The sequence below is a fragment of the Orbicella franksi genome, chromosome 11 (genome assembly GCF_964199315.1).
Source record: "Orbicella franksi chromosome 11, jaOrbFran1.1, whole genome shotgun sequence".
Taxonomy (NCBI): domain Eukaryota; kingdom Metazoa; phylum Cnidaria; class Anthozoa; order Scleractinia; family Merulinidae; genus Orbicella; species Orbicella franksi.
The window spans coordinates 10,308,205-10,319,652 of record NC_138155.1 but is presented as its reverse complement, the minus strand read 5'-3'; the positions used below and the strand labels follow the sequence as shown (position 1 = coordinate 10,319,652).

The 11,448-nt window shown below is 39.9% G+C and overlaps 1 protein-coding gene across 2 annotated transcripts; it reads right to left on the bottom strand.

Moving 5' to 3' along the window:
• Window positions 1-471: 471 nt before the first annotated feature.
• On the bottom strand, window positions 472-10,948 carry LOC145502683 (ER degradation-enhancing alpha-mannosidase-like protein 1). 2 transcript variants are annotated; one of them, XM_081482029.1, is made up of 13 exons: window positions 10,402-10,948; window positions 8,491-8,563; window positions 8,208-8,311; window positions 7,471-7,642; window positions 6,318-6,501; window positions 5,597-5,688; window positions 4,626-4,708; window positions 4,223-4,343; window positions 3,313-3,483; window positions 2,783-2,856; window positions 2,253-2,349; window positions 1,697-1,888; window positions 472-1,314 (listed from the first exon to the last, which is right to left on the bottom strand). In XM_081482029.1, the coding sequence occupies exons 1-13, from the start codon at window positions 10,659-10,661 to the stop codon at window positions 1,228-1,230; spliced, it is 1,710 nt and encodes a 569-aa protein (XP_081338155.1). In that variant the 5' UTR covers window positions 10,662-10,948; the 3' UTR covers window positions 472-1,227. The 2 variants fall into 2 exon arrangements, with proteins under 2 accessions (XP_081338155.1, XP_081338156.1); XM_081482030.1 differs by having other exon boundaries at window positions 9,525-10,461.
• Between the last annotated feature and the right edge of the window lie 500 nt (window positions 10,949-11,448).

Genomic DNA, 11,448 nt, shown 5'->3' with positions numbered 1-11,448 from the left:
AAACAGGCAATTCTCATTTTGGCTTTAATTGCATTTTTTGTACAAAAATATTATTCACTTTAAACGCCTACCTGAAATGGAAATTATAACCCCCGCCCGTGTTTTCTTAGGGACGGGCCATTATTTTTTTGGGATGGGTGGGTTTGGGGGGGGGGGGGGAATTGGGAAATGCCCCCCCCCCCCCCATAAAAAACACTTCCCGCACAGCAAAAACGGCTGGGAAAAAAGAATCGTACAAGGAGAGTCATGGGGGAAACATTAAGCAGGTATCCAGGTCTTACTTTTGATTAAAAAAAAAACTCGCCCAAGTTATTGCCCACCCGTGAAAATCATGCACAACCTACAGGTGAGAAAAATTGCATGTCCCAGAAAATTGCCTAACAACCCACGCCCCCCCCCCCCCCGTTCCCATGAAAAATAATGGTCCGTCCCCTATCACTATCCCTAACCATGACGGCCTTTTTTGGAATTAATTTAATTAACATCAACGACAAAGCTGCCGATGGCGCACTTGAACTGCATCATCGTCTCTTCGATAAGTCTATTCGTTTGATATCTCGCGCAGTTCTTCAAGCAAGGAATGGGAAATGATGATGCTAATGAGGATGTCATGACGTCGTTGACGATATCGATGTCGATGACGACGATGACGATGATGATGACTATGACGACGACGATAACGACGACGACGATGATGACGATGACGACGACGATGATGACTATGACGACGACGATAACGACGACGACGACGATGATGACGATGACGACGACGATGATGACTATGACGACGACGATAACGACGACGACGACGATGATGACGATGACGACGACGATGATGACTATGACGACGACGACAATGACGACGATGATGACGATGACGACGACGATGATGATGATGACTATGACGACGACGACGACGATGATGACGACGACGATAATGATGAGTATGACAACGACGACGATGATGATGACGACGACGATGACGATAATAACGAGTAAAGCGATAAAGACAAATGTTGTTGTACATAATATTGTGTTCAGTCGTATAACGCAAAACCATTACGAGCCACGAGTGACTAAGCTGACATTGGGACGTGTTCTCACCATAACACCGCAAGAAAATTGAAAGTTAGTTCTCTTTGTTGTTGTTATTTTAGCATTCGAGTTTTCGGAAGAAGTTGCTTCTTAACAAGAAGGCGTTTCTCGTCGCTGGCTTGAATTGTTCGCTCATATTCCTACTGCTTTTTCCACCTCTTCCCAGTAACGGATATCCATTGGCAAGGGACTGTTCACATCACTACAAAACATGGCACACTGGAAGATAAACAGATGGAAACCGATACATGTAGGAAAAATATATAAATCACTTGAAGTGTCATGGTATTTGGCAATCTTGTGCTAATTGGGAACACTATACATGGAGAAACAAAAATGTATTTAGTAAACAGAACTTGTTAAGAATCCTGACAGGCCTGAAGCTGACCAGTTGGCTATTTACAAGAATAGAAGAGTTGAGTTTGGGACCCGCGAACACAAATCCATCCAGTGACAAGGAGTAAGATTTGAACCCAGGGCCACGTCGCGTCCTCGTTCCAAAAAAAAAAAACAAAAAAAAACATGAATCTGCCAAAAGGAGATCACAGAACATCAGGTACACGATTGCTTTTTGAATATAAATCTAAACAGGCCGACCTACCCCAATGCTGTCGTTATGCCTTCCTACAGAGCCAATGTAAGAGGCTGTTTTTGTGCCCTTTTGAACATATCTCTTGGACTCTAGATCCCAGGGTCTTCTCCTAAACCGAGTATCCAGCTTAAAGATATGCCCCTCAGTGCTGAAGATGTAGTTCGAAGCATCTTGATTGACATGGTTCTTTTCATCAAATAACTATAAACGGAATAAGTTGTCATCAGTAACCTGTGGTGTGACTGCCTCGTATTCCGGTGTCATTCATTCACACATTAGTTACTTTAACACGGTTGTTAAGTAAGCGATCTTTATTTTTTCAACGCTCAGAGAAGTGTGGCAGACAGGCAGACTGACTGACTTGCTGAGTAGCTGAGTGACTCGCTGGCTTGCTGTCTGTCTGTCTGTCTGACGGACGGACGGACTGACTGACTGACTGACTGACTGACTGACTGACTGACTGACCATATCAGAGATGCACGGAGGGACGCACGAACCGACGGAATATGGACAATCGATTGACAAGCTGCTTTGCTGGTGATCTTAATCTACTTGTAATACTCACAAGGTATAAATATTTGCTCGTTTCACTCAAGAAAAAGCTTTCCATTCTGTCCTCTTGAGTTTTATCTTTCACATCGTGTAAAGTAGCATAGCCACATCTACAAACAACCACAAATACAAACAACCTTAGGGTCAAGAGTTCATATACCTGTGAAATAAAGTATGACGCTTGGCTGCGCTCGAATTCTCGGCTACCAATTTCAAGGCCAACGTATTGTGTAGTTCCAGAAAATATCCATACCTCCCCTGCAGAAGACCCCCGTCCCCACCCCTCTGGAAATTCCAATTAAGCTTTCTACATTTTTTTAAATTTGTTGGTCTTATAGAACCCCCCACCCCCACCCCAGGAAAAGTCCAATCCCTTCTGTGGGGGGAGTATGGGTACATGTATTTTCTGAAACTGCACATTTTAACCATCAGGGCAGCACCAGTCCAATTTTATCCACCTAACTTATTTCGCCGTGACATCTTAACAGCGAATGATAGCCAGTATATATATAGAAAGGGAAGCCGAGAGACTAAAACACTAACCTGGCTTTAGAATGTTTTTCTATGTCCCTTATGATTTCCCGACCAACGTGTAGATAGAACGGATGATGGGTGGCCTTTGGTAGAAAGATAATTTGTTATAGTAATTAGAAGCCTCACGGGCTTACCACCCAACTCGTAATATTTTTTCCAACGCAAAAAAAGACAATTTTGCTGTCCGCCAAAGCCTGGCTGGTTTCCACTAGCGACGAGTCGTAGCCGGAGTCGTAAGAGAGCTTACTCGACCTAGTGAATATCGAAAATCGGAGTCGTACGGTAGGCGGAGTCATAAACTCGACGGAATCGCAGTCGGAAGAATCAGAACGTTTCCATTTCTTCCGATTCTGTTTACGACTCCGTCGCTTATGATCCAGATCCAATACATTGCCAAACAGAGCCGAGTTTTTCCTACGCTACACAGCGTGTCTACAAATGCAGATGCTGAAAGGAGCTAAGTGAAAGTCACGGTATTTTGAAATATATTGACATTTCATTCAATAAACTTCAGCTAATTATTGACCTACAAGTCTTACCTGATGTAACAGGTAGGTTGACTCTACCAACTCGGGTCTCAGTGGGGAGAAGTGCACGTCAGACTGCTTTGTATGCCAGTTAAATCTCTCTGGCATTGCTTCGTACTTTTTCCAGATCGCATAGTACAGAGCATGCGTGCAGATAGCTTCTTTGATATCTCCTTTTAGTACCTAAGAAAACGTCATAATCAATCAGTTTAAGGCTGTTATTCTGCTTGTAGTTCCATTTTCAGTAAAGCATTGAGTAATTTCACCATTAGATCTGTCAGCACTTTGTGATCTTGCCTGTTCCAGGAGTTCGCTTAGTTGGAAGTAGCGAGAAAAGGTACGACAGAAAAATAGAATACGGCAGGGGATTGGTCGTTCTTTGCCCCGCTTGCTAACCAACTGAGTGCCTGCAAAAAGCTATTTGCGACTTAGAGACAATTTCCTTTTTGTCTTAGTATTGAAAATGTACTTTTTCTTCCTAGAGCATGGGACACTGAGCGTTTCGCTTTAACTTTTTGCTGTTCCAACTTTACTTTTCTATTTTATGGCGGAGTGCACTTTGGATAGCACTGGTTCCAAAATTTCTGTTCTGCCTATCAAGAGTCAATACAAACTGGAAGTGAGCAGGGACGGATCCTGACTGTAATGTGTCAGCACTGTACACTACACTCTGCACCGTACATCACACTCCAGTGGCAGATCCAGACCTTGAGCTAAGGAAGGGGGGTTGGGGGGTTGGGGGGGGGGGGCGGTTGGAGGGCGGTTTTGTTTTGCTTGCCCTGCCGGCTTTTCTTCCTTTCGTAATTTCTTCTTTTCTAACCAAAAGAGAGAGAGGGGAGGGGGGTAGTCCCCGGGCCCCTCCCTTAGATACGCCACTGCACTCACCAGCCAGTTACATGATAACTAATATTTAACCTAGTACCTGAACCCCTGCAAACGAAGCGGACAGCGCGTCAACCCAGGTGTTTACCGTTTCGCCAGAATTCATGTTGACGTTAACATACAACGGTGTCGTGCCATTTCCCTCGTTGCATTTGAGTCGACTGGAGAAGATGAAAGTGAAACATGTTTTTAAACGAGCTAAACATTTTTTTTTTAATATACAGCTGCCACTATTTCAAATTCTCAGAGGAAACGAAAAATAATTGTCAAAATATAGCTGATAATAATATACAAGTAACATGATGTTGACATGTGATGTTTTCCATGCCGTTTGTGTTTTAGGTAAAAAAAAAAAAAAGTCACCAAAAAGATGCAGATTCATTGGTAACTTTTTTTTAATTTTATGATATTCTGTAAGATCTCGGTAAGAATTATTTTCTTACCCTTTTCGTAGATATCTATTTATTGCTCTATAAATGTCATTAAATCTTTTCAAATCCTCTGTCTCACCAAACATGATGTAGCCCTAAAAGTCAAACAAAATGCATTCAGTTTCGAGAATTTACAAGTTGCAAGACAGGACCTGCACCCTGCAGTAAACGCGCCCTCAACAACTATTTTTTTAGCACCAATAGTGATCAGAACTTAATTTCTCCTCACAACGCCAATAAACAAGGCCAAGCGTGAAGTTTACTAGAATTAAGGGAGGCAGCGTGGCAAAGTGATTGGCGGGGGTATAGCTAAGGGGGTCCGGGGATGCCCCTGACCTCCCCCCCCCCCCCCCCCACTTTTATAAGCCTTTTTTTAGGCAACTAATATGCAACAGGTGGTGAAAATGACACGGAAATCTGGTGAGTACCCTCACTTTGACACAGTGTGATCCCCCTTTGAAATCCTGGCTACGCCCCCGAATGGGGTGCCGGACTTGACATCCAGAGGACGTGGGTTCTAGTCTTGCTCTGACCATGAAGCTGGAGTTGTTTCTTGGTAGACCCTAGCTCAGCTCCTCAGTCATGCTTGTGAATAGCCAACTGGTCTGTCTCCTGCCAGTAGGGATGTTTAAGCCTATTATGTTTATTTGAAATATTGGTTTCTTTCAATTTAAGTGGTATGCCTGAGAACTAGCTAAGTGTACATGTAGCTTAAGGCATCAACCACTATAAAAATTCAACATTTAACGTTTCTTTCTTTCTTTCTTTTTTTCTTTTTTTTTTCTTTTTTTTTCTTTTTGATGAACTGCAAAATTCAAGTTTTCCACTACATACACTGTACAATACATAGCTGATATTTACATAGGCTATTGTACTTACCAAAAAAGCAGTGTGGTGGAAAGTTCAGCAGAATTACAATATCACAGTTAGCAAACCTATCAACAACTACAGTGTATACTGTATATAAGAATCTCAATTTGTACCTTAAGCAGATACTCATAAAACGAGTCTAAGCCAGCTCCTAATCCGCTCATTTTCCCAGTCCAGTCCCCTGTCTCCACATTTATTACATTACCTACAACAATCAATAATGAATTACATGCACCATTAGCCGAAGGTCTTTTAGTTTAATAGGCTGAATTCTGACACACTCACTGTCGATGTGGGTGTCAAGATCTAGAATGTACAAGTGCACCGTAGCCCATGGGTTTTCTACAAGGCAATGCAATTTGTGGAACACGAAAAGAAAAATTCTGACTTCCAGTTGCTTTCGCACACCTATTTTTACTCAGTCATTTCTGGCATTCAGCCGTCTACAAAAAAATTACACACACATTGAATGCCAAATGGAGGTTACTGGGTTTATTGTCCTTCAAATATTATTGCATAAAACATAAGATTGCTCTCCAGGAGAGAGATCTTTTTTAAGCTAAAACAAGTGATTTTAAAATGGCTCTTTCAGCATTCAAAGATATCGTTAGTCTCAGATTTTGGCACTTTCAATTTAAATAACAATGTACATGGGAAGAAAACTGCTGCACTGGAGCAAATGCCAAATGCAGATTTTGAAAACTGGGGATGGGATATCACATTGGGATATCATCAGATATCGGCCCAGGTTTGGCTGCAACACAGGAGACATGCCCAATCACGCTAACCTCAAGCTCAACCTGGAACAGTGATAAAAATGGCAAACTTCCTTACCAAGCAGCCCTGTTTCCCGTGATCGGTGCTTCCAAAGAGCTGCCACAGCTTTGCGAGCTAAATTTTCAAACACTGGGTCTCCCAATAACCTGCTCAGGATCCCAAACTCTAACAACATAGTCCCGGCTCCAGCTGTACATGTCTCTTTATAAAACACTGAAGGTAGTCCATCCAGTAAATTTATCTTTAAGGGAAAAAAAATGTCAGTAAAACATGAGTGTATGACAAAGATAGCTATACTGTACAATGTTGGGCTTTTTTCTGGAGCTATTTCAAGCATATTTTACAAGGTTTCATGAGAAAAAAAAAAACACTTTTGGGCCACTCCAAAGACAAATTGAACATAAAAGAACAAAAATTAAAAACATCTCTGCATAAATTGGGACAAAAAAGATGATCGATCACATTGTTGCATCTTAGCCTTAATCGTCCACATGGAAGGGATATTTTCTTGCTCTCTTTCGCAGTTGGTGTGATTTATGTATTGAGCCTTTTCCATCGAAGAAACAGCAAGCGTTTTCACTACAAAATTTTCCTCGAGGGCAGTTTATTTCAAATTCCACGAAAGAAGCTACATTTTGACTTCAAAATATCCATCACTTGTTGTTGACATACATGTATAGTGACAGCAATTCTCATTGGTTCAAGCAAAGAAAGGGATTGTTTATGTTACATCAAATACAATTTCTGAGAATGACAACTAGTGCCAGTGTCTGGACGTCCAAGAAACGCCTGGAAGTTTTATTGTTTATGAAATGGAACATTTTGGAAGGTTTTGGGGGCTTTTTCAAAAGTAAATCATCTTAAAACGACTTGTACATGTGGCATTTTTCCACATGAAGCGTCAACTAAATAAATGGTTTATTTTATTAAAACTGTGCAATGTTTCATGAATTATGTGATTTTCCATGAATTGTGCAATCGGATGCAATTTGAGGTCAATGGTGCAAAATCGCACCATCAAGGCCTGTATCTTGTCGCAAGACCACAAGTTCCCAATTTTGATCCTGGTCAGGGCTAATGAGCCTGAACCATTTGCTCTGGGAGTCCAGCATCCTGACCATTCAAGGATGTTACAGCTCCCTGTCTTAACAGGTATTCAAAATATTACGACTTCATTGGTCTGGACTTTCCCATGATAATTAATACTTACCCTAGGGTATGGTATTTGTGTTGAAGAATATTCAAAAGCTGCCAGCAGCCTATTTGCAACATCTTGGGCAAGAATTAATAATTCATTATCATAGTCTGATGGTACCATGTCACCAAATGGCTGAAGAGGATCTTTTATGATGAGGTGTGCGGAGAGGAGGGATCCTAAGACTCTAATTTTAAGAGCAAAGATATAATAATATATTATTAATAATTGCTTTGCTTAATAAGCTTCTAAAGTACCATGTCAGATTTGTATATGTACACAGTGCAAAATAATGCATCTCTCAGCAATTCTGCAAACTATAATAAAATTTTAACATGTCCATGTATTTGCAAAAAGTAACTTCTATATATACAAGAATTTGCCTAGTATGACTTGCTCTTGAAATCACATAATTTGTTACAACTCATGAAATGTCATATTGTTACACCAGGTTATATGTAAATATCAATTTGAATGTAATGTGGAATCCCGTAAATCTGGTCACCAACGGACCACAAAAATCTGGCCATGTTAACAGGGTGACTGTATTAAAAAGGTTCCTTAAATTAGAAATGACTAACTGAGCTTTTGTTCAGGTCAGAATAAAGCAGCTATAATAAAGAGGTGGGGTGGCTGTAATGCGAGGTTCCACGATATGCACAGTAGAACTTGAAGGCATAAGCACAGTGTACTCTCTGAACCATATTTTTAAGCACTGGTCACCATATGAATATTTACCTAATATTCCTTACCTGATTGTTGCTTCAAAGACTTGAACTGTATTGTTCTTTTCAAATGTTACAGAGTCTATAACAAGCTGTACAGCTCGCTTAAATTCACTGCTATTTCCCATGATCTGACAAAAACAACAGTTGACTTAAATCAGTAACAAGCAGAAAACAATGGGTTTGTTTTTTAATTATGCAAGTAGCAGTTGCATAATTTGCATATCATATAAATCATTACAAGCATTTAATTTATTATTAACATTATTTTAATAAATTCTAAAATAAAGATGTATACATGTGCACTTACTGCTAATGTGCCAAGAGATTCTAATAGTCCTAATGAAAAATCTCCCAAAACATCATTGATATTAATATTTGACCTGAAGGGAAGAAGAAATATTAGAGATTACAACTAGCCTACAAGTAAAAACATTTACAATAATCTAACTTATGAATCTAACATAAAGTTGGATTGCTCTGGACTACATTATTCCAAATAAACTTTGCTACACTCTGTTGATCAGAGGATCATGTGTACTAAAGGCATCCGAGGTTGAGTGCCAATCAATAACCTCGATTGAACCTCAATCAACACTTCAATCAACTTCTCAATCAATACTCAGTCAACAGTTACTGCCCCTTTCAATAACATGCAGACTCTAAAGTTGAAAGCTCAGCCGGAAAATGCATTTTTTGGTACAGTCAATCAAATGTTCGGCGGCTCCTCCCAGCTTCCCACTACTGCTGAGCACGCAGTAATAAAATCGCTGAGCACAGTTCAGACAACGAAACAGTGCTCGGCAGTAGTCGGAAGCTGGGAGGAGTCACCGAACATTTGATTGGTGGTAGTGAAAAACGCATTTGTCAGTTGAACTTTGAATTTTAGAGTCCGCATGTTATTGAAAGGTCCAGTAATGGACACTCAATCGACATTCAATTGACAATTGGTCAATGGTGGGGTGAGTGTTAACCGACTCATAAGTATCGATTGACACTCTACGGCATGTCTGCAATCAAGTGTCAACTGAGGTGTTGACCAAGCGTCAGTCAAGCATCAATCGAGTGTTGAACGAGGGTTGATCAGGAGTCAATCGAAGGTATTGATTGAGGGTATTGATCAACACTCAACCGTAGATGCCTTAAGTTTACATGATCTGATCAGGGTAAAACAAAACAAAAGCCAATTTTTATATCGCATAAATTTGCATAGAGAGATGTAAGAGCCTGATGTTGCACCAGCTAACATTTCACTGGCTATAAGAGAGTTAAAATATAACAGGCTTAAATTTCCCTAGTTAAGAAAATAAAACAAAGAGTTTGACGTGCATGGTCAATCGTTACCTAGTCCTTCCTCAAATAGTACCAGTACTTATTAATTGATTGCCTTGCTTAGCTATTCATGGCATAGTGCCACTGTATTTTGTACTGCAGACCTGACATTTTTGTCACGACAGTGAGACATCCCAGTACATGAAAGAATACCAGATTTGCAGCATAGGTGGTGTGGGTTGAATCTGGATGAGAGCAGGTTAAGGCAAGCCAGTTCTGTCAGACAGTAAGGTATTTCATTTCCTGCTCTGATCCAAACCCACACCTGGAAGTGGAAATTTTAATGACAGAAACTTAGTGCAAATGCTGGTAACATTACTCTGTATATTTCCATGACACTCAATTAATTTGTTTTGAAATGACAGCTGTTCTTGAGAAAATAGCACGTGTCCCGGTTAAACGTTTTAAGTCACAAGTAGACCTACCCGGTAGAAGACCAAGTGGGGTGGGGAGGGGGAGGGAAGAAGTATGTGGCTTTGTGTACGTGTTTTATTAACTGTATTTTTTTCTTCTTCAATCAAAGAAATCAAAAGCAAACACAATAAACTGAACTCCTTAAGCTGATATTCTGCTTACAATGAGCTTAAATATTACCAATCTTAAGCTTACATAGTAGTCATATCACAAAAAACTGATGAAACAATATGTTTACAACTCGATCATCCTTGAAACAATTCAAAGTACATTATTATACAGCGATTGTACTCATCCACGAGTGATCCATTCTATAGCCTTCTATAGCCGAGGTAAACGAAACTTACGAGGAAAACTCCAAGTCACAATTTCTAAAGATCAAATATACATTTGCATCGATTGATCATGACATGCGAAAAACAAATCTTGAACACATACCACTGGTGAGTTATTCATTAATAAGAAAAACACTTACGGATTATTATAGTCTGGTCCTCTTCCTGTACAGTGAATAGGGTCTAGTTCATCTTTGGGAAAGGCAAAATTCATGTAATTGTCATACCCAAAGTAAAACATCTGTTTAGCTTTTTCTCGAAGTTTAACTCGCTCATTCTCGCTAAAATATCGATATTTGCCGTTTGAATCTCTGCTACAGGACTCCTGGTTCTGTGAGGTAACATTTGGTCTTGTAGAAAAAACTGTAAAAGCTAAAAAACTCGTTAAGATTCGATACATTCTTCACCATATCGCTACAGGAAAATGAACGATCTACTACGCCAAGATGAATGTTTATACGGGAGGGCCTTTTGTCTCTAAACCAATTGAAACGTAGTACGCCAGAAGCAGTGATTGGCTACCTTGTGCGCGCGAAAATGTGAAAGACTTGTCACACAAAATGTGAAAATTGCGTGACCATCTAAAATTTGTTTTTCGTTTAGCTTGATATATTTACGGTACCCTACGAAAACATACGTGCACTGCAATTTTTACTGACACGATTTAAGACTCGCTTCAGTGTTGCGATCGGTAATAGTTATTTCTCTAAGACTTTTTGTAATTCGATCTGTTGTTTTTTCTTTTCTGAATCTGTCCACCTTCATCAGAGTTTCAAAATCTAAGTTGGTTATATAGAGTGTGTTCAAGTCAAGTCATCAAATTCTAAAATCCAAAATTAAAGAGTCCCTAAAGGTTTTTATCCTTATCAGGCATACGAGGTACTAAATTTATATCTGTTTACAACTTTCCAGCTCAATAGCGCCCTTCGTTTGGAAACCAGCGCATTTTGAATGTCGGAGTTATGGCGGTGCGTGACAAAAAGCTAAGATCGCGTTTGTCGAAAAATATACACTTAACTAGTGATTTTTAGCCATTTTAGGAGTTAAAGTATTAAAAAAAAAATAGTGCTTTTGTAAATTTTTTTGGTTCGATTCAGATAATCAGTCGACTAGATCGCCAAAGCACAGAACCTGAAATTTAGTTTCACATGTTTACTCTATTTTCCGGCCGCCATATTGGAGGACAA

Bases quoted from the DNA above. Each gene is read 5' to 3' on its own strand.
- LOC145502683 (XM_081482029.1), bottom strand. From the start codon at position 10,661: ATGTATCGAATCTTAACGAGTTTTTTAGCTTTTACAGTTTTTTCTACA. The intron at 7,643-8,207 runs GTAAGGAATATT...TCTTAAAATTAG, and splicing joins GTCTTTGAAGCAACAATCAG to AGTCTTAGGATCCCTCCTCT. The intron at 2,350-2,782 runs GTTAGTGTTTTA...GGTTGTTTGTAG, and splicing joins GAAAAACATTCTAAAGCCAG to ATGTGGCTATGCTACTTTAC.